At 40.0% G+C, this 26,749-nt stretch overlaps 1 protein-coding gene across 2 annotated transcripts in view; it reads right to left on the reverse strand.

Annotated features, from left to right (window-relative positions):
* THSD7B (thrombospondin type 1 domain containing 7B) overlaps positions 1-26,749 on the reverse strand; it is a 1,218,744-nt gene that overhangs the window by 477,988 nt on the left and 714,007 nt on the right. For both annotated transcript variants that reach the window (XM_030883051.2, XM_060302483.1), the window contains 2 exons: positions 18,327-18,482; positions 3,155-3,352 (listed from right to left, as the gene is read on the reverse strand). In XM_030883051.2, coding sequence (XP_030738911.2) covers positions 3,155-3,352; positions 18,327-18,482 — 354 coding nt within the window. The remainder of the gene's footprint in view (positions 1-3,154; positions 3,353-18,326; positions 18,483-26,749) is intronic.

The following is a 26,749-nucleotide window of genomic DNA, read 5'->3' on the forward strand; positions in this document are numbered from 1 at the left end:
TATGATGATATGTAGAGGGTCAAACGGGAGCATTTCTCTGGCAAACTTTGATCATCAATCATCCACAACCTCATTGAAGCTGAACTTCAAAAAGTGCAACCAGATCATATTTTCAATTTTTCACTGGACAAAAGACTGCTTCAGTCATCAGGAGGCCAGTATGTTCTTGTAACCACAGCTGTGGCTGTTATCCCACAAAACCCAGAAAGATTTCATGAAACCGATCTGAACCAGTAGTAATTCCTACTTATGCCATAAAAATTGAGAGGGTAGGTCAACGCTGAAAATTAGTTATTTCACATGAATAGCAATAAAACTGTAGAATTTCTGTAAACTGGTAGAGTTGGCAGCTCTGTAAAGAAGTGTTCTGCGTGCAGTCACAATGTGTACGTATGTTGGGGGGGCGGTTATTTCCCCAGCCTACACTAAGAGAACTCTCCAATACCAGCTGGTTATCCTACTACTCAACTCAATTCTGACACTATCTATCCGGAGGTAGCATCCTATTCCACAGGAAAAGGGCTCCGTCCCATAAGGCCGCCCTCCGCTTAAGACACCGATCGCAAGCCCCGGCTACCTGTGCTTCTGACCAACTGGCTACAAATTGGGGGTTCCAATGACCTCCTCCAACTCAGGATGCCAGTCACAAGTCCAAGTTGTTCCCTGTAGTTCTGACCAACTGGCTATAAATCAGACGTTCCCATGACCCCCTTCTTGAGTTTCATTAATTGGCTAGAGAGGCTCACAGAACTCAGGAAATCCACTTTGCTTACTAGATAACCAGTTTATTATAAGAGGACAAAACTTGGGAACAATCCGATGGAAGACATGCACAGGGCAAGGTATGGGAAAGGGCAAGGAGCCTCCCTGCGCTGCTCTTCCCAAATCTCCATGCATTCACCAACCCGGAAGCTCTCTGAACAACGTCCTTTGGGTTTTTATGGAGGCTTCATTACGTAGGCATGATTGATTAACTCACTAGCCATTAGTGGTTGATTCGGCCTCTTGTCCCTCCCCCTCCCCCCCTCCCATATCAGGGGGTAGAGTTGCAAGTTCCAACCCTCTATTCACAGTTGGTTCCTGTGCAACCAGCCCCACCTTTAGGTACTTTCCAAAAGCCATCTCATTCATATAAACCCAGTTGTGGTAGAAAGGGGCTTGATGTGAATAACAAGACACCAATTTCACCTTCATGGAAGTCATTTCAGGAACGGAGGGCCGGAGACCAAACATTATAACAAAACCTACTCCCACTGTTCTTACTCCTCAGGAAATTCCCGTGGTTTTAGAAGCTGTGTGCCAGAACACGGACCAGATATATATTTCTAGCTATAAATCAGAATCTCACACTCTGCAGTACTGTAGAAGGGACAGTACACATCGTGAAAGAAGTTCCTGGCCCTGTGGCCATAGTATGACAGCCTTGTAAAGTCTCCAGTTCCTGCTATGGGATGACAAATCCTTACAGTCATTTGTCATTGGGTCTCAACCCAACAAATGATTATGTTTCCACAGCTGGAGGTTGGGGAGACGAACTAGTATGGTTATTCTAATCCTCATTATTATTTTCATTTATTTCATTTTTTAAAAGAATGCTCTTTGCACAAATCCCCCAGGACAGAGAACAGTAATAAATGTGCATTACGACTAAGTAAAGCTCATAGCTTATTTTGAATGGTTATGTGCCAGACACTTCACTAATCACTTTTATGTAAGTAATTTAATTCTCACAAGCTGAGAGTGAGAGGGAGGTTTTATTATCCCCGCTTTACAGCTGAAGGAAAGGATGCCTCCACAGTTAAATAATTTTCCTGATATTATCGAGCAGAAGAGTAGCAGACTGGAAATTCCAACCTGTCTGCCACTAGAGCCCAGGTTTTAAACATCTATACTACTTTTCTTGAATTCAAAAAGTGATCTTATGGGCTGCTGGTAATAAATTTCACACGTCACCGCAATTCAAAAATTATTCAGTAATATTAGAAGCCACTGTGTTAACTATTTTAGTCAAAAAGGACTGTAGCTAATATAATCTGGTGTGGCCGTACTTAATTAAACAACTACCTGGCTTCATGAGGTAATCAATTACATAAAATGTATATTTGTATGTATATTTGTCTAAGTAAGGTAATGATTAAAAAAACTGAAGGAACAATGGATGGAGGGAGAGAGGGAGGGATAAAAAGAAGAGGGAAGAAGGAAAGAAAGAAGGAAGTGATGGGGGGTGGGGAAGGAGAGAGACGGGGTGGGGAGAGAGAGAGAGAGAAGGGGAGAGAGGAAGGAAGGGAACAGGAAATCCGTTGCTGAATGTCAACCCTGTGTGGATGCTAATATCCGTTCTGAATCCACTTGGAAATCTCCTTCTGTTCTATAGATTTCTTTACTCCATAAGTCAAAACATTTCACTCCACACGCCAAGAGCATTATAAATTCTGACTTCTCATGGCAGAACTGATTAATAGACATACCCGATACTCTTCCAAAAGACCGAATTTTTTTAACTCTATTTAAATGTCACTCTCCTCATCTCCATGTGACTTACATATTTTCTAAATCACCCTTCGTTTCACACAACCATCACACCAGAAGCTTGGTGATGAAGGAAAGACACCACTGTTAATAGTTTTGTAAATCTTGACAACTTATACTTTAAAATGGTTCTTTAGAAATGTAAGCATTATGTCTAGAACTGATTCTAATCTAATGTTATATAATTGAAAAGATACAGCTTAGTACTTTTTTTTTTTTTTCTTTTTAACTCGGAGGGAGCTGCAGCCCTGGAATCTTTACCAGCCAGTATTTGTTAATAATATATAAAAGCATATGACATATCAACATCAATAAAGGCAAATCAAACTTGTTTTGTACTTATAAGTTGAAGACTCTCCAGCCAATTTCTGTATTCTGTTTGTCTTAATGAATTAAAAACTCCAGAGAGTGCTCTGGGTTCACTGTATTACATTTAGGTATAATCAGACAGTGTTCTTTTGTCATGGAGTACTTGGCCCTGTATTAAGTCAAAGCAGCTTACTCTGCAGCAATAGGTCACTTGACTTAAACGTGAGTATTCAAGAATAGGAAAGACTGTGTTTCTCTCCCTGGGGAAGATGGCCTGAGAGTGGTGACACAATCCTCGTGTTTCTTTGAGTCATACCTTGCTCATTCTGGCAGACAGCCTTCAGGATGCGATGTCCGGGGCCACACTTGCCGTGATCAGGGATACAGATCCCTTCAGATGTCAGCCACTGATAACACACCGGATCCTCACAAGGGACAGATTCCACCAAGTGAGGGCAGTGCCCTGCAGGCCCTGTGGACTCCATGAGGACGTGGCGCTGTCTCATTCTAAATCCTAAAATGAGAAAGAATAAAAGATTCATGGGATTCCACCCTGATCCAGCAAAGGAAAAGCAGCAGCAGCTAGGAAACTGATGGAACTTTTATTTGTGTACCTACAGCTAACTCTAAAGCATGTATTATTTTTATGTGTTTTATGTTATGGGAAATGGGGAGATGAGAAGAGGAAAGGAAAGACAAAAGGGAAAAGAACTGGAACAGAAAATCTGTCTTCTAAGAGTTTACAGCTTAGGAGTTAGAGTGGCCAGGCATAATCAAATGGAGTAATAAACAGCATATGTCCAATGGTATCAGTAAACCAGAACAAATAAATGAAGACTCACGGAAACAGCCTAAACATAGATAAATCCCCATTTTCTTTTTGTTGTTGTTTTTGACATTCTTGTTACTCTGTATTAAGCTGAAATACATCTATGCTTTGACATATCCCAGGTCACTGTTTCAGGCCCTGAGATCTCCCTGTATCACTCTCCTGAGATTTCCAGGTCAGCCTGCCCTGTGAAGACAGGACATCTTTGGGCTAGACACGGGTCCCTAGACAATTACTCAGTTTTTAAAAATGTACTGTGGGACTAGGCCCAAAGTTATACCATAATAAGGACGTGAATGGGTCTTACATGCTACAAGCCTACAGAGTCACAAACTCAATGTCAAGCAGCAGTCAAGCAGGTACAAACTGAGGGATGGGATATGGGTCAACCACAAGACTGTAGGGAGTGGTGGGGTCTGTGGTAAAACGGAAGATGTGTGCTTGCTTTAAAGTGTTTGACTATTATTCAGTTTCCATTGACTGTTACCACAAGGAAATGTGAACCCTATGTTGTCAAATCTTCCAATTTTGACTAAGAAGCCAGAAATGCAAGTTATGCTTGTTTTTTATATGACATCTCTCTATTTTTAAATGATGCGAATTAATTTACATTTTAAAAAGCCATGTAAGCTTTAAAAAGCCACTGAGAACGAGATGCAACCCTTTTGTTTGTGAGTTTTCCACCTCTGGTCCTCAGGTCACTTCTAAAAACTAGGCCTACCTTCCATGGATCTCATATCTTACCGTCCATCCTTTTATTTATTTTTTAAAAGAAGATGTTGCGGGTAGGAGTTTATTAATTAATTAATTTATTTTTGCTGTGTTGCGTCTTTGTTTCTGTGCGAGGGCTTTCTCTAGTTGTGGCAAGCGGGGGCCGCTCTTCATCGCGGTGCGCGGGCCTCTCACTATGGCGGCCTCTCTTGTTGCGGAGCACAGGCTCCAGACGCGCAGGCTCAGTAATTGTGGCTCACGGGCTTAGTCGCTCCGCAGCATGTGGGATCCTCCCAGACCAGGGCCCGAACCCGTGTCCCCTGCATTAGCAGGCAGATTCTCAACCACTGTGTCACCAGGGAAGCCCCCGTCCATCCTTTAATTCTCCAAATTCAGTCAACGGATTTAATTCCTTTTTCTTTTTTTTAAATGAAACCAATCTTATTACATAATAGCATCTTAAGAAATGACCATTTATTCCTTGGGACAGGTAAAAATAAATAAATAAATAAGAGACTTTTAGGAAGATAGCATGAGAACACTGAATTCACAGCAGAAGCCTGTGGTACCCCACCACTCTTCCCACAAGAGGAGGGGAGAGAGTTAAGTTTGGGAGCATGAGAGGTAACAAAGCCAGATGTACCCCTCTCAGTTTGCCAGGCCCATGCCTATTTCCCCACAAATAGTAGTGAGACAAAAAGAATACAAGGCTGAAGGTGTAGTTGGCAAAAGACTGTCTCCTCTTAAGTAGCCAAGAAGGATGGAACAAATGGACACTTGGTTTTAGGCCACAAGATGGAGCCGAACTCCCTTAGAATATTGCAGGGCTGGGCAAGTATTTTAAATACAAAGTTGTAAGGGCTTTATCGTTTTTTTTTTTTTTTTTTTTTTTTGGTTCAGGGTTAACCCATGAGCTCCTTTTAAAAGACAGACTCTTACGTTATGGATTGACCACCTGTGGGCAGGCATCATTTGGCCAGTCAGAGAACATATCCTCATGGCATTGAAAATATTAAGGTCAGAAGCGATTAAAACAATAGATGGCTTCTGCTGCGTTTCATACCTCCAAGTTTATGTCATTAATTAGTCAAAATAAAACCTGCAGGAAAATTCAGCTCCTTTCCTGGGCCGCCTTGAGAAGAGCGGCAGGAAACACACAGAGCTCTAAACCACACTCGACGGCCATCAAACTACAATGACCTCTGAGGCCTCATTGCCACACAGCATGGATGACCCCTGAGCCCTCATTGCCACACAACTTGGATGACCTCTATTCTTACATGTAATATGCTGCTTATTTATTGTCTCATGCTTGTGCTTGTTTAGTTTATATCTTTGAGCAAGACACAGCATGGGTCTCCATGATTTACAATGTTTGACAACCGGCCCAGAAACTTAGCAGTCTTTACGGAGGGATGCTGAGTGCCCTATTACCTAGAGCTTAACACCAGTGAGGGGCAGGTGCAGTTTTCCTCTATAAATCAAGTTGCATCTATCTCGCCATAAATCTGTAGATTACATCTCCTCAGTCAATAAATTCTTGCAGTCACTCATTTGTGCTGCCCTTGTCCTGACTCTAACTAGGATCACATCAAAGCACAAGCTCAGCATAAACAAAAACCTTGGATACTCTTGTTAGTACTTAACTTGAATCACACACTGGTGTTCATGGCCGCAGTAGACATCAGGCTTCCTCTGGGTACCTCTGTTCTGAGAGATACACAACTGCCAAGTCCACAGTGGCTGGGCCCAGCCAACCATTTACCTTCATTCACTGAATTCCACACTAATCAGATAGTACCATTCAGTAAACAGTAGCTGCTGTATGGAGATCGCTATAATACACTGTGGGAAGCCACAGGAGGAACAGAAGACATAAATCTATTCTTCACAGAGCACACAGTCCAACAAGTGAAAAAGCACATATATTAACTAAGCATCCCCCCTATACCAAGACTGTGATAGTCACTTTACTTATATTACCCCAAATTAATAAACCCCCTACGCAATTTCATAAGTTACTACTCTCATTTTACATACGTGAAAACTAAGACTAGGTGATAACTGATTACTTCTCCTAAGGCACATAACTGATTCAATGGATACGTATGAGGGATAAATTAGGAGGTCGGTATTAACATATACACACTACTGTATATAAAATAGATAACCAACAAGGACCTACTGTATAGCACAGGGAACTCTACTCAATATTTTGTAATACCGATAAGGGAACAGAATCTGAAGAATATACACACACACACACATACACATATATATGCATATATGTACATATCTATACATATATACATACATATATATATAACTGCATATATACATATATACGTATAGCTGTGCTGTACACCTGAAACAAAGTATTGTAAATCAACTATACTTCAGTTACAAAAATGGATACGTATGAAATTCAGCTGAGGTCTTCCTGAGTTGTTACCTCTTCACAAGGAAGAATTGAATTCAGCTCCTGTGTATGATGTGTTCTAGCCCCACTTAGAACAGTGGATCTGACAGGTACAATGGATCATTTCCTTAAAATAAAGCTGTGCGGATTACATATCAGAACTTTAGGTCCTGAGTAGCAAGAAGGAGTTCTAATAATCGCTTCCTGGCCACAGATTCAGTTCACCTTTAGTGAAACTATATTTGCACGGTTTTTCTCTGTGAACCCAAGGATTTAGTATATATTCTACTATTTTAGTGCATATGCTACTGAGGATAATTAAAAAAGAATGATTCGTGGGTTGGGGAAAGAAAAGGAAAGAAGTACCAGTGGCAGAAGAGAGGTCAATGTTTTTTAATTGAAGCCACAGAAAACTTAAAGGAGGCTCAGGAGGGTCAATCCAGGTCTAAGGACCTACATCTTCACATGCTAGTGGCTCAAAAGTGTCCACGTGAGCTTCTACAAAGCCACCAATGCCAACACTTGTCTCTACACTAACTCTGTTGGGACAGGCTTGAAGAAACATCCAGCAGGTTGACCAAGGATAACAGAAGCTTATTCTCCTTACAGCATTCCAGTTGCCTCTCACCTCTGCAGCCTTGGACACTGATTAACAACTCTGAGTCAAAGAACCTGAGCAGGGCTTCCCTGGTGGCACAGTGGTTGAGAGTCCGCCTGCCGATGCAGGGGACATGGGTTCGTGCCCCGGTCCGGGAAGACCCCACATGCCGCGGAGCGGCTGGGCCCGTGAGCTATGGCCGCTGAGCCTGCACGTCCGGAGCCTGTGCTCCGCAACGGGAGAGGCCACAACAGTAATGAGAGGCCCGCGTACCGCAAAAAAAAAAACAACACACACACACATACAAAAAAACTGTCTTATATATGATCTGTGACAAAGCAAAATTATTTCATAGACTTCTCATTAATGGTGGATCTTTCTAGCAGGCATGGATGAAAATGTAAAATTTCCCCATTCTTGTTATATAAGATCTAAAACACGTCAGCATTTTCCTACTTTAGTGTGTCATCTAAATTGATTTCTTTCAGAGCATAAAAGACTATGTTCATAGATAGTCATGGCTTCTCAGTTTCACAATGTCTTTTCCTATGGGGATTTTTAGACCTTTAGGTGCTATAATGGGGGTAGGGGTAAGGGATACTATACTGAGGGAGGGTAGGATTCCCTGAAGTCCTAACACACAAGCAGTTACCTATTGTAACGCCATATCGGGAAGCCTCCATAAAATTTCTCTTAAGAACAACTTCTGTAGGCAAGGTTGCCTTTCTAGAATATATCTGAAAAGGGACAAGGATGTCATATAAATACATGTCTATGTATCAAAAAGAAGTTTTAGAAATGCACTATACCTATGGGTAGAGTTCGTCCATCAGCAAGTTTTTCAGGGTATTTATCTTTCATATATCTCTAATTATAACTCTCTGGGAAAGTATCAAAGATAAAGCAATGAATGATAAAACCTGATCCAATTTAAATTCCTCTGAAAGGTGTCCTAGCTTCACTTGACAAGTACCGACCTGCCGAACACCCATCCCCTTGTCTGCCTGTCACAGACCTGACGGAAGGAGCAAAGGCTGGGTACAACGGCGGATTTCCTAATGTACTTTGAATGCCTGACGGCCACAAACCTCAGATGATTCCTGATTGAAGGGTGTCTGCCTAAAAATAACAGCCACGTGGAAGATAATTTCTATAGTAACTAATTTCTTCTATTAGATAATAAAACATTTCATGCTTTCCCGTCCTCTTCTACTGTATTTTTAAAAATGTGAACAAAAGGGACCACACCAAAGCAATAACATGTGAGTGGGAAAAAGACGAGTGAGGAGAAAAAGTCATTACCTCCAACTTTACACATTTATTTCTTGCCATGGTGGTTTGCTTGTTTTTCCTCCTCAAAGCCTCCATCATCCATATAGAAAGAGGAGTATAAAGTATCCAGGAAAACAGGACTATCCTAGATTTCTGCTAGGAGGTTCACTGCATTTCTTTAGGGTAGGCAATTCAAATATGAAACTAAACAGTTCAGTTATATCCCAGAGTTGTGTGATGTTTAATGCATTAACCAGCGTACTCCAGCCTCCGTGGAATTCTCAACTACATTGAGTTTGTGACAGTCAGAGACTCTGGAAGAACCACGGTAGGACCATGGGACAGACCTAGATTGAGAGGATCCTGGAACTCATGCTCACGAGTCAATGGAAATAACAAGATGATTTAGCCTCATCATAACATGCTTGGACTCCTTGTAGGTACAGAATCATTTCCCTGGAGGGAGAACTCTATTTTTTATTCTTCCCAAGAGGGATGACAGGCAGGTGGTCCTGGCAGGTTTTAGTAAGACCTTACAAATAAAAGTTCTCTCTACTCTAGGGAGACATTTATAAAACTACAAACTCCCAGACCTGAATAACAATCACTGCAGCTTATACTCTCTCCCGTCTGTGATTACTTAGTTCCTAGGGCAGGTCACTTAGCCTCAGCAGTTCTCACCAATCCCAACATGCCCCTAAACTCTGCAGGTGGCTGGCAAAACTACCACCTTCAGATAAAGAAGTTCTACTGTCTCTACCCTTTCCTTCAAGCCCCAAAGGCTAAGCCTTTCTTTGAAAAATTTATTGTTGAAGGCAAAAAACACACATCCCAGATACCTGGTGCTCTCCAGCTGTTCTTAGAATACCCTCCCCTTCTCATACAACTGCAATCTACTTTTGCTCTCTCTCCAAAGATGATGCACTGGAGCTAAGGTGAATCCCATGCCTCACGCCATATCTCCTACATCAGGCTCAGTGATTCGCTCTCATGGATAATGGTTCCCACTGGCCTCTGGGCAGAGGGCTTCTCTGCTAACCTCAGTGTTGGACTTGTGCCTTGATCCAAACTTCTTTAGACTTATGGAGGAAATCATTAAGGAAGCCAGTGTTAGAAGGAACAGTGGACGGAGAAGACAGGAACACAAGTTCTTAGTCCTGGCCTGGCCATTATTAAATCACTGTGGGATTTAGGATAATTTCTTTACTTCTCCACACTTTAGTTTTGACATTTTAGGAAGTGTTAGATCCTTGCTGAAACTAAATGCTGATACAAAGTTGGGCAGTATATTAGTTTCCTTGGGTGACCAAAACAAAGTACCACAAACTGAGTAACGTAAAATAACAGAAATCTGCCTCATAATTCTGGAGGCTAGAAGCCCCAGATCAAGGTGTCAGTAGAGCCATGCTCCCTCTGAATGCTCTAGGGGAGGACTGTTTTCATGCCTCTCTCCTAGCTTCTAGTAGTTATTGGCCTATATAGAAGCCTCACTCTAATGTCTGCCTCTGTCTTCACATGGCCTTCTCCTTGTCTTCTGTGTCTTTGTATCTTCATAAGGCACTCTCCTCCATGTGTAGCTCTGTGTGCAGATTTTCCTCTTTGTATAGGGATATCAGGCTTCAGAATAGGGCCTAGCCCAATCCAATACGACCTCGTCTCAACCTGATAACATTCGCAATAACCCTATTTCCAAATAAGGGCATATTCACATGTCCAAGGGGTTGGTATTGAACACATCTTTTTGGAGGACACAATTTACCCCACAACAGGTGAAGTCTAATGAACGATGCACCAGGGTGCCTTTGTCAGAGTTGACTTACGCAAGAGAGGGAGAGAAGCCAATGATGAAGTAATTTGGCATAAAAGCATCTTGGGAAAATGGGGTGAATGAAAGGGTCAGAATGTTGTGAGTTTCCCAGATGAGTTCCATGGACCTGTTCTGAGTTATGTGGAAGAGGAAGACAGAAATAAAAGTTGAAAGTGCAGTTTTTCACAAAGGGTTTTGTGAAAAGTTGGCTCAAGTGACCAAAACTGCAACACAGTTTTGAAAAAGGAGCATTTTCTGAATTGTTACAGAGACTCTATGGGCCAGAACAAAGCATTTAATAAACATCTATTACGTTTGACCCCTGCATTGCTTCTATCTTCTTGCAGGATCAGGACCTCGTATTTCCTTAAGGGAGTTGCTCCTGCCCCACTCTCAGCTTGTGAGGCTTGGATGGAGTTGTCCCTCCAGTGGTGGCCACATGCCTAGGACCTGGCTGGTTCAGCCCCACATCCCGCAATCAGAGCGTTTGGGACAGAGAGGAACACGTGACACAAAGCAGCCAGTGAGATTCAATTCCAGGACTCTTCCTGAAATTATTAAGGAAGACACTTCTTGCTACTTTATTTACCAGCGAAAATAAAAATTACCTTATATGTGTATGCGTGGTGAGAACTTTTAAGATTTAATCTCTTAGCAACTTTTAAGTATAAATACAGTATTGTTAACCATGCTATACATTGGATGCTGTACATTAGATCCTAAGAGCTTATTCATCTTGCAACTGGAAGTCTGTACACTTTGATCAACATCTCCCCATTTTTCCCACCACCTAGCCCCTGGCGACCACCATTCTACTGTCTATTACTATGAGTTTGGGTTTTTTAGAACCTACATAAAAGTGAGATTATACAGTATTTTTCTCTCTCTGTCTGACTTATTCCACTTCGTATAATGCCCTCAAACTTCCTCAATATTGTCACAAATGGTAGGATTTCCTTCTATTTTTATGGCTGAAAAATATTCATATATATATATACATATATATACTTTCTATATATATGATATAAATATATATATATGTGAGATATATACATATATAACATTTTCTTTATCCATTAATCTGTCTTTGGGCATTTTATCTGGTTCCATATGTTGACTATTGTGAGTAATGTGTCAATGAACACAAGGGTACAGAGAGAGAAAAATATTAAAAGTCCTTACCACAAAAAAAAGGTAACTCTGTGAGGTGATGGATATGTTAACTAAACTCACTGCAGTAATCATATATATATATATGATTATATATCAAATCATCATATATATATCAAATCATCATGTTGTGTACCTTAAAATTACACAATGTTATATGTCAGTTATATCTCAAAAAAGATGATAAAAATTAATTAACCATAAAAATAAGATATCTTTTATAAGATGTTATGTTGATTTTATTACAATGCTCTAGAGAAAAAAAAACCTCCACATAAAATGTGCTTATTGATTTTGTGACACAATTAGATCTAGAAACCAAAACGTGTGAAAAGAATGGATCTAAGAATCAAGGAAACAAAATTTTTATCTTTATTCTCTAATTTGTGATCTGCAGACCATGTTGATGTTAACTGACCTCTGAAAGTTTCTATGAAATTGAGAGATTTTTACAGTCTGCCCCAGTAAAATCATAAATGGATTTTACAAATTGAGCTTAGATAATTAGGATGATATAGGGCTGTCTAATTTTTTGTTTTAACTCAAACATCAACTGCATAAAATAAGGTTCGAATGTAATACTGCCTCTTAAGCAATAAAAGACAATTATTTATATTTATATCTAATACTTGAATTTTTGTTAACAAATTCTAAGAAATAGATGTTTCAAATCAGAGTGCCTCAAATAGTTACAGAATGCTGTTGTTGCCTTGTTATCCATCTGTCAAGGACACCAATAATCACTAAAAGGCATGCATTAACCAAAACTAAATCTACCAACAAGAAGGATATACAATAAAAGTTTAGTGGTTGAAAAAAAGAAAAGAAAGAAAATGAATGCCTGGTCTTTGCTCCATGGAGAGGACATGCCTTAAACTGAAACTAATAAAGGGAAAAGTAGAAGTAAGAGATGGAGAAATAGATTATAAATGGAAGGAGAAAAGAATAGAAGATTGTAGAAACAGAAGATTATAAAGAAGAAGATAAAGAATGAAACTGTGCTCTGTTGGCCTCTTGATACTTTGGGATGCCACCCTACCTCCCCTTCTATTTTTAGCTAGATGAGCTAATAAGTTCCCTTATTTTGGCTTATACCAGTTGGAATTGGGCTTCTGTCACTTATAACCAAAAGTGTCCCAATGAATATAGGGCCCACTTGGCCTGGTGTGGGTTCTCCAGCTTTGAAAGCAAAAGAAGGCAACACTCAATGCAGTAACTTTGTGCCAGCAGGGATAGCCATGGCCACAGTGGCTGCGGGAGCCTAAGTCCAGCCTCAAATGATGTTCTAGACAGAGACCTTAAAACAGAGACACACACATCAAACATAAGAGGACTGGTGCTACTAACAGGTAAGTCACCCTGGGGAGCCTCACATACAACTACAAGAGACTTGCGTAGTCCAGTTATACACGTGTGGACCACAAGACAACAAATCGTGAGTGTTAGAATTAATGGGAAATTATTTGTACCTATAAGCTAAAGAGGCTTGGGGGGCATTCTGGTTACATGTCTAATACAGGAGTAGTGTGAGCTTTCCAATAGACCCCCATATTCTATTGAGATTCAGATTTCTATTGTTTGACAAAAGACTTAAATTTAGTCTTTCTGTCCTAGATGCAATACACATACTCCTCTTCTACCTTAGAACAAAAGAGACAGAATAAAGAGAAAAGCCAAGGGACGTGGGTGTGTGAACCTGGGCGTGCCCATGTGTGCCTGTGAGCCCTCTGGGGAGTGCTGAAATGTGAGTTTTCAAATGGAGGTAGAATTAAGCTGAGAGCATCAGTATCGTAGCACCAAGCACTTGGCCATGTGCTCTTCTTTTCCGTGGGATAACTGGAGGGATTAGTGCTTAGCAAACACAACCTAACTTGTGGAATGTCCTTGGATCTCATTTCTCTAAGTAAAATGAATATTTCCTTTTAGCACTGCCATTAAGGAACACAGTATCAAGAAAAACTGAAGGATCAAAAAAAAAAAAACAAAAAAACTGAAGGATCAATAAAAGAGAAGTCAAGATGCCACTAAAAATGTACATTTGAAGATGCAGATGTGTATATAACAGCAAACCAAAGAAAACAGGACTGCACAGACCTATAAATTTTTTTTTAACATCTTTTCTGGAGTGTGTGTATATATATATATATATATATATATATTTTTTTTTTTTTTTTCACTACAGTGCACATCAAGGGCTTCTTTTCTTTTCTTTTTTTTTAAAATGTTTTTTTTGATTATTTAAATTTCTTTATTTTATCCATTGTATCTGTCTCTTGGCCACTGAAGAGTTTTGTGGGGTTTTTTTTAACATCTTTATTGGAGTATAATTGCTTTACAATGTTGTGCTAGTTTCTGTGGTATAACAAAGTGAATCAGCTATACATATACCTAGATCCCCACATCTCCCTCCCACCATCCCTAACCCACCCCTCTAAGTGTAAACAAAGCACTGAGCTGATCTCCCTGTGCTATGCAGCTGCTTCCCACTAGCTATCTATTTTACATTTGGTAGTGTATATATGTCCATGCCACGCTCTCACTTCATCCCAGCTTACCCTTCCCCCTCCCCACGTCCTCAAGTCCATTCTCTACTTCTGCTTCTTTATTCCTGTCCTGAACCCCGTAGGTTCTTCAGAACCTTATATATATTTTTTAGATTCCATATATATGTGTTAGCATATGGTATTTGTTTTTCTCTTTCTGACTTACTTCACTCTGTGTGACAGACTCTAGGTCCATCCACCTCACTAAAAATAACTCAATTTCGTTTCTTTTTATGGCTGAGTAATATTCCATTGTATATATGTGCCACATCTTCTTTATCCATTCATCTGTTGATGAAAACTTAGGTTGCTTCCATGTCTTGGCTATTGTAAATAGTGCTGCAGTGAACATTGTGGTACATGACTCTTTTTGAATTATGGTTTCCTCAGGGTATATGCCCAGTAGTGGGATTGTTGGGTAGTATGGTAGTTGTATTTTTAGTTTTTTAAGGAACCTCCATACTGTTCTCCATAGTGGCTGTATCAATTTACATTCCCACCAAGAGTGCAAGAGGGTTCCCTTTTCTCCACACCCATTTATTGTTTCTAGATTTTTTGATGATGGCCATTCTGACTGGTGTGAGGTGATACCTCACTGTAGATCTGATTTGCATTTCTCTAATGATTAATGATGTTGAGCATCGTTTCATGTGTTTGTTGGCAATCTATATATCTTCTTTGGAGAAATGTCTATTTAGGTCTTCTGCCAATTTTTGGATTGGGTTGTTTCTTATTTTGATATTGAGCTCCATGATCTGCTTGTATATTTTGGAGATTAATCTTTTGTCAGTTGCTTCGTTTGCAAATATTTTCTCCCATTCTTAGGGTTGTCTTTTCGGCTTGTTTATGGTTTCCCTTGCTGTGCAAAAGCTTTTAAGTTTCATTAGGTCCCATTTGTTTATTTTTGCTTTTATTTCCATTTCACTAGGAGGTGGGTCAAAAAGGATCTTGCTGTAATTTATGTCATAGAGTGTTCTGCCTATGTTTTCCTCTAAGAGTTTTATAATGTCTGGCCTTACATTTAGGTCTTTAATGCATTTTGAGGGTTTTTCTTGTGTATGGTGTTAGGGAGTGTTCTACCTTTATTCTTTTACACATAGCTGTCCAGTTTTCCCAGCACCACTTATTGAAGAGGTTGTCTTTTCTCCCTTGTATATTCTTTCCTCCTTTATCAAGGGTAAGGTGACCTTATGTGTGTGGGTTTATCTCTGGGCTTTCTATCCTGTTCCATTGATCTATATTTCTGTTTTTGTGCCACTACCATACTGTCTTGATTACTATAGCTTGGTAGTATGGTCTGAAGTCAGGGAGCCTGATTCCTCCAGCTCCGTTTTTCTTTCTCAAGACTGCTTTGGTCATTCGCGGTCTTTTGTGTTTCCATACAAATTGTGAAATGTTTTGTTCTATTTCTGTGAAAAATGCCAGTAGTAGTTTGATAGGGATTGCACTGAATCTGTAGATTGCTTTGGGTAGTATAAGTAATTTCAAAATGTTGATTCTTCCAATCTAAGAACATGGTATATATCTCCATATGTTTGTATCACCTTTAATTGCTTTCATCAGTGTCTCACAGTTTTCTGCATACAGGTGTTTTGTTTCCTTAGGTAGGTTTATTTCTAGGTATTTTATTCTTTTTGTTGCAATGGTAAATGGGAGGGTTTCCTTAATTTCTCTTTCAGAATTTTCATCACTAGTGTATAGGAATGCAAGAGATTTCTGTGCATTAATGTTGTATCCTGCAACTTTGCCAAATTCATTGATTAGCTCTAGTAGTTTTCTGGGAGCATCTTTAGGATTCTCTATGTATAGTATCATGTTATCTGCAAACAGCGACAGTATTACTTCCTCTTTTCCGATTTGGATTCCTTTTGTTTCTTTTTCTTCTCTGATTGTTATGGCTAAAACTTCCAAAACTATGTTGAATAACAGTGGTGAGAGTGGACAACCTTGTCTTGTTCTTGATCTTAGAGGAAATGGTTCCAGTTTTTCACCATTGAGAACGATGCTGGATGTGGGTTTGTCATATATGGCCTTTATTATGTTGAGGTAGGCTCCCTCAATGCCTACTTTCTGGAGGGTTTTTATCATAAATGGGTGTTGAATTTTGTTGAAAGCTTTTTCTGCATCTTTTGAGTTTATCATATGGCTTGTTAATATGGTGTATCACATTGATTGATTTGCATATATCGAAGAATCCTTGCATTCCTGGGATAAACCCCACTTGATCATGTTGTATGATCCTTCTAATGTGCTGTTGGATTTTGTTCGCTAGTATTTTGTTGAGAATTTTTGCATCTATGCTCATCAGAGATTTTGGCCTGTAGTTTTCTTTTTTTGTGACCTCTTTGTGTGGTTTTAGTATCAGAGTGATGGCGGCCTTGTAGAATGCGTTTGGGAGTGTTCCTCCCTCTGCTATATTCTGGAAGAGTTTGAGAAGGATAGGTGTTAGCTCTTCTCTAAATGTTTGATAGAGTTCGCCTGTGAAGCCATCTGGTCCTGGGCTTTTGTTTGTTGAAAGATTTTTTTTTTTTTTTTTTTTTTTTGCAGTACGCGGGCCTCTCACTGTTGTGGCCTCTCCCGTTGCGGAGCACAGGCTCTGGACGCGCAGGCTCAGTGGCCATGGCTCACGGGCCCAGCCGCGGCATGTGGGATCTTCCCAGACCGGGGCACGAACTCGCGTCCCCTGCATTGGCAGGCAGACTCTCAACCACTGTGCCACCAGGGAAACCCTGTTGAAAGATTTTTAATCACAGTTTCAATTTCAGTGCTTGTGATTTGTCTGTTTATATTTTCTATTTCTTCCTGGTTCAGTCTCAGAAGGTTGTGCTTTTCTAAGAATTTGTCCACTTCTTCCAGGTTGTCCATTTTATTGGCATAGAGTTGCTTATAGTAATCTCTCATGATCTTTTGTATTTCTGCAGTGTCAGTTGTTACTTCTCCTTTTTCATTTCTAATTCTATGGATATGAGTCTTCTCCCTTTTCTTCTTGATGAGTCTGGCTAACGGTTTATCTATTTTGTTTACCTTCTCAAAGAACCACCTTTTAGTTTTATTGATCTTAGCTATGGTTTCCTTCATTTCCTTTTCATTTATTTCTGATCTGATTTGTATGATTTCTTTCCTTCTGCTAACTTTGGTTTTTTTTTTTTTTTTTTTTTTTGGTTCTTCTTTCTCTAATTGCTTTAGGTGTAAGGTTAGGTTGTTTATTTGAGATTTTTCTTGTTTCTTAAGGTAGCATTTATTGCTATAAACTTCTCTCTTAGAACTGCTTTTGCTGCATCCCATAGGTTTTGGGTCATTTGTTTCTCGGTATTTTTTGATTTCTCTTTGATTTCTTCAGTGATCTCTTGGTTATTTAGTAGTGTATTGTTTAGCCTCCATGTGTTTGTATATTTTACAGTTTTTTTCCTGTAATTGATATCTAGTCTCATAGCGTAACAAATATAAACAAGCACACAAAGGTTGAAGATTTCGCTTTAAGCCTGAGGACAACATCAATAGAAAACAACACACATAAATGCCCCTCATGAAAATTTGAACTACAACATCAAATTCAGTATGTGATTCAGCCTTTGGGAATCTGAAAATAATAAATAGATATGCAAAACCGTTGTTTCTTGATATGATTACAGAAATCGTATCTAATTTCTACAGTATAACCATTACATATAAAAAAAATCATTAATTTATGGTTAGCAGATATTTGATCCAGTCCAAATGTCCATAAGACATTTGGTACATGGCAAAAGCTCCTTGAATTTGGTCCTAATCAAATCATGTGGCATGGTATGAATATGCTCATGGATGTTTTGGACGGGACCAAATATGAAGGACATTTTGGTGTGTCTTATGGACATTTTGGTCAGGACCAAATATCTTGCAGGGTTAAATTATACCAGTTTTCAGTAATAGTCACTTCACCAGCTACGAGCCTAATTGAAAGGTCAACCAAGGTAGGATTCTGTGTCCACAGAAATGTCTCCAATGCTTCCTTAATAACTGAATGCTGTCAGACTTGAGCTGGTTATCTACATTTTACAAACAAATATTGTCCTAAGCAGACTTAAGGGGCTATTTAGTGACCAGAATAAATAGCATGCACTAGAAGGAAACGAACCACATACAAACAAGGCACTCACCTTTTCTTCCCTGAGGATCGTGGCAGTTTTCATGGACGCACAAGCCCCAGGCTGACCAGGAAGATACTATACAGTCTGTAGAGCAAGGGATATTGCAGAGCTGAGAAGCTGAAGGGGTAGGTCCCAAACATAATGTCTTTTCCACGGGTCTAGAGACTGCATGGATGGGAAAAAAAAAATGGCCCGAGTCACATTCTCTGAACATCCCTAGAATTTTTCCCATCTTTATTTGTGTGCCTGCCTTGCTCACATCAGCTTTATGGTTAAACAGATTATATGCAAACAAACTATCAACACTCTTCCAATATGTACTACTTAGCTGCACATTATTAGCATGTAGGGTGAGGAAAGGCAAGGAAAGACAGTGACAAAGGGCACTCATTTGAGTGTCCTGTTTGACAGAGTATTCCCTGGGAATCCAAGAGGACTGGAAACCTAGATAAAAATTATCTAGAGTTATGAAGTTTAAAAAAATTAAGTGGCTTTGTGAAGTTCCAAGATGAGTCTATCTCAACTATACAGATGACTGGGTTGTTGTGAAAAATTCAAAACTGAAACCCGAGGTGGGGTGTTTAGCATAACCAGTCTACTGCTCTTACTCCCCTGAGGGGTGGACCTCTCGAAGACACGGAGGAAAAATGGTTTTTAGAAGAAGAAGAAAAATCAGGATCTGCAGTGGCAGAATTAGTCCCTGGAAGTCAGTTTCATTAGAAAGCCTACCCAGAGGCACAAGGAGTGTCTGCGGAGCCACAGGAAATGCCAACTAGGAAACTTCCAGCCCTTCCTGGTATGCACCTGCGCCCGGAGAATGCCCAGAACTGGGTCAAGGCAGGAGGCAGTAATCATCTGTGCATCAGTGGTGCTCCTCGAGTGTCCTCTCTGTGCAGACCCATGCTGAGAATCATGAAAATACACAGATGAAGAAGAAGATGGGCTCCTGATTCTCATGGAGATTATAACATAATAGGAGCTAGGAGAGCAATATCCCAAAATGACCCAATAAAAGAACAGCCAAATGCCTGACTACACTTGCACAGAGTGATCCCACACTAAGTGGGTTTCGGAGCAATTCAGAGTTTGTGAGCCAATGGTTTAAGACCAGACGGTTTTATCTTATGGGTTGCCTTGTACTATGATTGAAATATTTCCTATACGTCACTTCCATCTGTTAAGCAGATCAGAAGTGCTTCAAAGACGGAGACTGGTATGAGACAATAGGGAGGTAAATCACCCCATCTACTTTACTTCCTCACTCTTTACATAAGATGTGAATTGAATCAGATACAGATCGAACTAAATCACAGCTGTGACCAGCAGAACTCTGAATGGAAACCAAAGCAAGAGCAAAATCAAAAAAATACTGTCACGAAGATGTTTTAACCATCGGGGAAAGAAGTGGAGCGGCTTGAGGTATCTATGAGGGTGAATGGGAAACACAAAAGGTTGCAAAGGAAAATGATAGTAACGGTTTGTTTGCAACTAATTCTTTTACAGTTTACCAGAAGGATTTGACATGACTTAAAATAAAAGACAGGAACAAAGCAAGATTGCTAACGTAAATGTCAAATGTCAAGCCATGTGGGAGAGACAGGCCAGGGAAGAGAGAGCAGATACTGGGGGAAAGTAAAGGGGTTTCCTGGGAAGGCTGAGGAGAGGTGATGATCAGAGACTGTGCTGAAGATAACAACAGCTGGGTGGGGAGGTTGGAGTGACCAGGACTGTGCATGTACATATGACACTGATGGGTAAAGAAAAACCTGTGAGATGGGGGAGGAGTTTGCAATTCCTTCCCCAGGAGTGAGTAAAAGACCAACAAGCAGCCATTCACTGAGTACATCATGCATTCATTCCAAAACCACTGAGTACCCGTTTAAATTAGGCCCTATTGGAGGGCGTCTGCTTTCAAGGAACTCTCAGTCGAGAAGGGTACGTCAAGTAGCACTTTAACAAGATTGATGGGAAGAGGTGCTTTAGAGTATTGTATACATAGGAAGCTGCACAGCCAGAGGCCTTAAGGCAGAAGTGTGTTTCGGTCCAGGCCCATGCTTGTTTAGCATGTGTTCTCACAAACTCAAACTTGAGTTCCAAAAACAAAACCTAAGTAATGATGGAAAAGGACGTGGGGGCATGTCAACTGGTTACTCTGGCTGTTTAATAAACATTTAGTGCACGCCAGGCACTGCTTATAAACATCAATTCATTTATCCTGCATAACTTTGAGATATATACTATTATTATTCCTACTTTAAAATGGGGAAACTGAGACACACCTTACTCACTTGCTCACATTCCCAATTAGCAAGCAGTGGAGCCAGGATCTGGAACAAGGTGGTCTGGTTCCAGAATCTGTGCTGTGAACCACTGCTCTATGTGGCCTCATCATCGGTCATTCAACCTCCATTGCTAAGTACTTACCATGAGTTAACACTGTGTTAGGTGCTGAAGCTAGATTTGTCGTGAAACAGACAAGGTCACTTGTCCTCATATAGCCTCTTTTTCGATGTGAGTTGGTACTAAGCATTCATGAGTCCACGAGCCTCGACAATAAGACTAGAAAGCCATTATTGCTGCTTCTCTCTCCTTTGCCATGGCTGTCTCCCCGTAACACCAGACAGAACTTAAGTGTCTGACGATCAATGCTGAGAAGGTACCCCAAACGTCTCAGCTTCGAGACCCAGCAGACACTTGCTGCCGCAATCTCTGAACTTGAGGTTGGACCCTGCAGTTGAAACTGGTCAATGCACCAGCGCAATACCTAGGCTCACAGCAGGTCTGAACTAAATCTCGTTAGAAGCGCCAGAATGGCTTAACTGTCCAGAAGGCAGTTAAGCCTTAGGGTTGGTAGTGCAGTTGGAAAGAGACTGGGGAACTTGACATGAAGCTGCATGTGTCCAGGACAATGTTTTTACAGATATTATGTTTATTTGGCTTACTTTTGGAGGGCTGTTGATGATTATTGGGAGGTGAGGGGTTAAGTCCCCTAAGGTCCCCTTTGATAAATACTTAACTGTCTATCAACTGACTGTTTGACATTAGGGCTAATGGTACTAAGATATGAAATTAGGGAGAGACATGGTATGCTGGTGAGGAATGGGGGGATTTCCCTGGAGGCTACTAAGCGACATAATTGGAGTGAAGCCATTTGTCAGAGCACTCATGCCTCTTCAGCACCTGCTGCTTTGAAAGACAGTAGATCTTAATCCATGTCAATAAATTCTTCCAGTCTCAGGGACATGTCTAAGATGCTTCATTTAGGCATTGAATCAATGGGCTTGGGTCAACTTTTCTCTATTTCAGCCCCCTGGGATCCATTTGTTCTAGAAATAAATCATGAGTAAGTCACGAAGTACTTACCAGCTTCAGATCACTTAGGTAGTCAACTCCCCAAGAAAAGTGAACACAGGATATCGCTACGCCTATCGACTCTTAGAGCTAGAAGGGGAGCTTTAGAGCTAATTTAGTTTAATTCAGCAATTTTACTGAAAAACTGAATTCCAAAGACCTTAGGTGGTTTCTCCAAGTTCACTCAGCCAGTCCAAGGCAGAGCAAGACCTGAGCCTTGTCCCTGGTGGCTGACTCACCTCCACCTGTTCCTCTTGGTTTTCCTGCCATGGAATGAAGGCATCAGACAGAATAGATGAGGTCATTCGTACCAAGCATATTTTGTTTATGAATCACAGTGACCACAATGGAGGCAACCAGTGACACGACAGATCCAAGATATTCACGAAGGTTGCAGGCTGTTTAACCCTTTAAACAAAATCCAAATTCCTCTCCTACTCTATTGCCACTTCAATACTCCTTCAAGCTCCATCCCACACCTCCCTGACGAAGCAGGAGGTAGTGAGACCAAAATGTGCTCCACTTTAAACAACTGTTCTTTTATTTGTAGCTGTTCATGATGTAATAAAATTATCCTGGGAGGTGGGTGGGGTAGGGGGCCATACCTGAACCACCTCAAATTGGATGGTCTGGGTAGTTTACTCTCTACTGAGCCCTCAATTCTTCTTGACCAAACTCCAGCCATGATGCCTGTGGGAAGAGAAGCTGCTTTTCTAGTCACCTGAAATCCTTTCTCTAGATATACTGACTGAAACAACTTTATTTCTATTTGCTAATAACTGTCTGCTCTAATGCAACGGATCCCTGCTGCAATCAGTGTACCTATTCAGTGAAGGTCTATGCTGGTCCAGCTTTCTCCAGCTGCCTTAGACCATGTCACCTTGACACCTTCTGCCATTCCTGTGTTGACCAATTGCCTGAATAGGTAAGCAATTACCCAAGGTTTTATAGGCTATTTAGGTTTTGTAGGCTGCAATGTTAGCCCCTATAAAGACCTCTCATGGCCACAAAGTGTTAAAGAGACAAAGTAACTTTTAACTCAGGTCAATTGAGATCACTACATAGCAGTAGCTTTCTAAAGCTAGGGAATATATTACAGTCTGATAAGTGATTGTACATATGCAGTAGTCATTAACGCTTTGAATATTTCGGTGCCTAACCTGGAATTTTTCATTTGCCATAAGAAATTATTAAATTGACCTGCCTTACAAGAAATGTGCAAGTCTGCTACTAATGACTGCAAAGTCACCTTAAATAATGAATTACTCCATGAACAGAATGCTAATTAACAAAGGGGGTGGGAATATGCTGGAGTTGATACACTTAATGTTAAAGAAAAAACTGTTCTTAATTCTAGCAATGTGCATAGTTCATGATTTTCCTTAAGGACAAAGTGATTTTAGATGAACATACAAATTCAATCGAAATGATTTGTAATTAAGAAGAAAAATGCCTGTTGTTATCATTAGCATGTGACCACCACTGTAAAGAAAACTGAGTGCCTTCACATCTCCTTCTTTGAAACTAAATCAAGCTCTGATCCAAACTACTTTGAATCAACACAGAAATAAGTTGACAAAGATTCAATAAGAGTATATTACCCCCCCACCCCTACTGCTGGCCATTTTGTAAGATCTAAACTTCAATGCCATTTAATACCTCAAAAAGAAATTAAATGGAAATTGCATCATCATCATCATAGTTAATTATAATTAATAACTAGGTACCCTCTGTATTTTATTTAAAAAATGAGTAATGTTTGCTTAGAGTAAAAAGTGTTATCACAGGAGCCAATGGCATTTTCTTGTTTTTTAATATGTCTATTATCAGATGAAACATCAAATGAGTCTTTAAAAATCTAGCGAGTGTTTCAGGTAATTCTGCCATGGCATAATGGAACTCAGCTTTCCCTCAGAACAGAAAGAAAGATCTTGATCATGGGCAAGAAATTAGTCAAACATATTGATTTTTTTCCAGTACTTTCAGGGAGGTAGAGATGAAAAGAAAGTAAAGGTGATGCTACTTCCTGGGAACTCTTAAAACCCGGATGATTTTGCCTGCTTTCTCTCTTAGGCGTACCTGAGTACCCCTGCATTCTATCTTCAGTAGATTTTACATAAGATATTTGATTTGCAGAAAGACATCAGCCTTCACAAAGAACTTAGACCAAAAAGTTATATTCACTTCAATTTTCCAAATCAAACGCAGGCCCTGTCAATCCCAAAGGGAATTCTCACTCAAAACTCAGAACCCCCGAGTTCCACAGGGTGTCCAGGAAATCACAATATAAACAGCAATTGCTCAGAGTTAATTCAAAAATAATGAAAGAGCCTACTTATGTAAAAATGCTGCTTTCTAAATGGTTTTTGAGAAACAGTATTGCCTCTGGCATATTCATTTAGGGAGCATACTGACTTGGCAGAAATTCAATCCACCTAACTGCTGAAATAAATAGGTTTCTACAAACTGAAGGAGTCAAACGGTTGAAGGGGAAAGATAAATAATATCACAGTTTTAACCAGAAAGCTATTTTCCTTAAAGAAGCTTCATGTATTATTTCAATTGCCTTTTGCCACTGGGATTTGCAAAATAATACATCATTCTTTTAACTTCGTGGTTAGAATAATAGCAAATATGTCTTCTAGCACTTATAGGCAGCTTAAAGAATTAAATTCCATCTCATCCTATTATATCTAATAAAGCTTAATTTTAGCCATATTGTAACTCTCTTGGCAAAGTACTGTGCAATACAGTTTGGCAGGAGGATGTATGTACCATAAATATAATATCTAAAAATAATCATTTCTAATTGCGGAAATTATGTGAAATTTGGCCACATGTCAAAAAATTTTCCAAATTTCATTCATTTCACATAGTGAATTAGAAAATACCTACCAACTAGTGATTTTCTTAATGCTACAGAGTAACAACATGATAAGTAAAGATGGAAAACAATATTCAGAATAAAAATGGACAAAATAAATGAAGTATGTATTCAGTTTTAGAAAGTAATTAGATCAATATCCAACAATTACAAAATCAGGGGAGAAATACAGTAGCCTTCAGACCTATATTCATATATTTCTTTATGATGTATTCTCTCCTCTGTTCCTCTATTTTTAATTAATTTTATTGGAGTATATTTGATTTAGAATGTCGTGTTAGTTTCTGCTGTACAGCAAAGTGAATCAGTTAAACGCACACATATACATCTTCACTCTTTTATAGATTCTTTTCCAATATAGTCATTACAGAGTACTGAGTAGAGTTCCCTGTGCTCTACTTATTAGTAGGTTCTTATTAGTTATCTATTTTATATATAGTAGTGTGTATATGTCAATCCCAATCTCCCAGTTTATCCTTCCCCCGCCTCCTTTCCCCCTTGGTAACCATAAGTTTGCTTTCTACAGATGTGATTCTGTTTCTGTTTTGTAAATAAGTTCATTTGTACCATTTTTATAGAGTCCACATATAAGTGATATCATATGATATTTATCTTTCTCTAGCTTACTTCACTCAGTATGACAATCACTAGATCCATCCATGTCACTCCAAATGGCATTATTTTATTCTTTTTTATGACTAATATTCCATTGTATATACATACCACATCTTCTTTTGAAAATTTCTTTCTGATCGTTTCTCAGACTAGTAATAATTAATTAGGAAAATGAATAAGTGAACACTATGTCCCCTTCTAAAACATTCTTAAAGAGAAATAAAATGAAAAAAATAGGTTTAAAAATATCAGTATTAAAGGCCAAACCTCAGGAAAGGTAGGTGTTTTAGAGGAAAATGAGGAGCAAGGTGGGTGTTTTTGATGTGATTCTGAAACGTACTTAAAATTATTACTGGGGCTTCGCTGGTGGCGCAGTGGTTGAGAGTCCGCCTGCCGATGCAGAGGACACGGGTTTGAGCCCCGGTCTGGGAAGATCCCACATGCCGCGGAGTGGCAGGGCCCGTGAGCCATGGCCGCTGAGCCTGCGCGTCCGGAGCCTGTGCTCCCCAACGGGAGAGGCCACAACAGTGAGAGGCCCGCGTACCGCAAAAAAAAAAAAAAAAAAAAAAAAAATTCCTAAAAGTTTTATGGAGAGGATGAAACTAAATAATAATGATTATTTTCATCTTAAAATTTAAGATTAAAGGGACTTCCCTGGTAGCACAGTGGTTAAGAATCCGCCTGCCAATGCAGGGGACATGGGTTTGAGCCCTGGTCAGGGAAGATCCCACATGCTGGGGAGCAACTAAGCCCATGCGCCACAACTACTGAGCCTGCGCTCTAGAGCCCGCAAGCCACAACTACTGAGCCCGCGTGCCACAACTACTAAAGCCCACGCACCTAGAGCCCATGCTCCGCAACAAGAGAAGCCACAGCAAAGAGAAGCCTGTGCACCACAACAAAGAGTAGCCCCCACTCACTGCAACTAGAGAAAGCCCGTGCGCAGCAATGAAGACCCAATGCAGCCAAAAATAAAATAAAAATAAATAAATACATTTATAAAAAATAAAATTTAAGATTAAAGTCATTCCTAAGTTATTACCATGAGTTCACAATAAGCAGCCCACCCCTAGATTTTCTTAAAGAGCAAAGGATGACCAAAGAAGCCATTAAGGCAGCTTGGAACTTGGAGAAGGAGGGCTGTAAAGCTGACCCTCCACTGGGTACACATAGCATCACTAGCCCAATTCTTGTTCCTTATCAACCATATCCAACCCATCAACTGAGGAAAAACAGAGGTGACCGTAAAACATCCCTAAGTCCATTGCGCAAGAATTGGAAAGAAAAAGGATATTTTAAAAATACAAAAAAAAAAAAAAAACAAAAACATGGTTGAGATAGAAATGTGTCAGAGAGCAGGGACAGGGAAAGGGACACGGAACAGGAAGATCTGGTAAGAAAGGTCAGAAGGTGGCAAAAGAAAGCAGACCTAAGTCTCCCAGACTTCAGTACCGGTCACAGGGTGCCCTGTTACTCCATCAGCAAGAAGGGCCTTCATCTGATTTAGAAGGTCTGATTTAGGTGGATGTAGAAGGTGGATGTTTCAACCCGCGAATAACTCAATGGAAATTTTAAATAATGG

This window comes from Globicephala melas, chromosome 7 (assembly GCF_963455315.2).
Source record: "Globicephala melas chromosome 7, mGloMel1.2, whole genome shotgun sequence".
NCBI classification, from domain to species: domain Eukaryota; kingdom Metazoa; phylum Chordata; class Mammalia; order Artiodactyla; family Delphinidae; genus Globicephala; species Globicephala melas.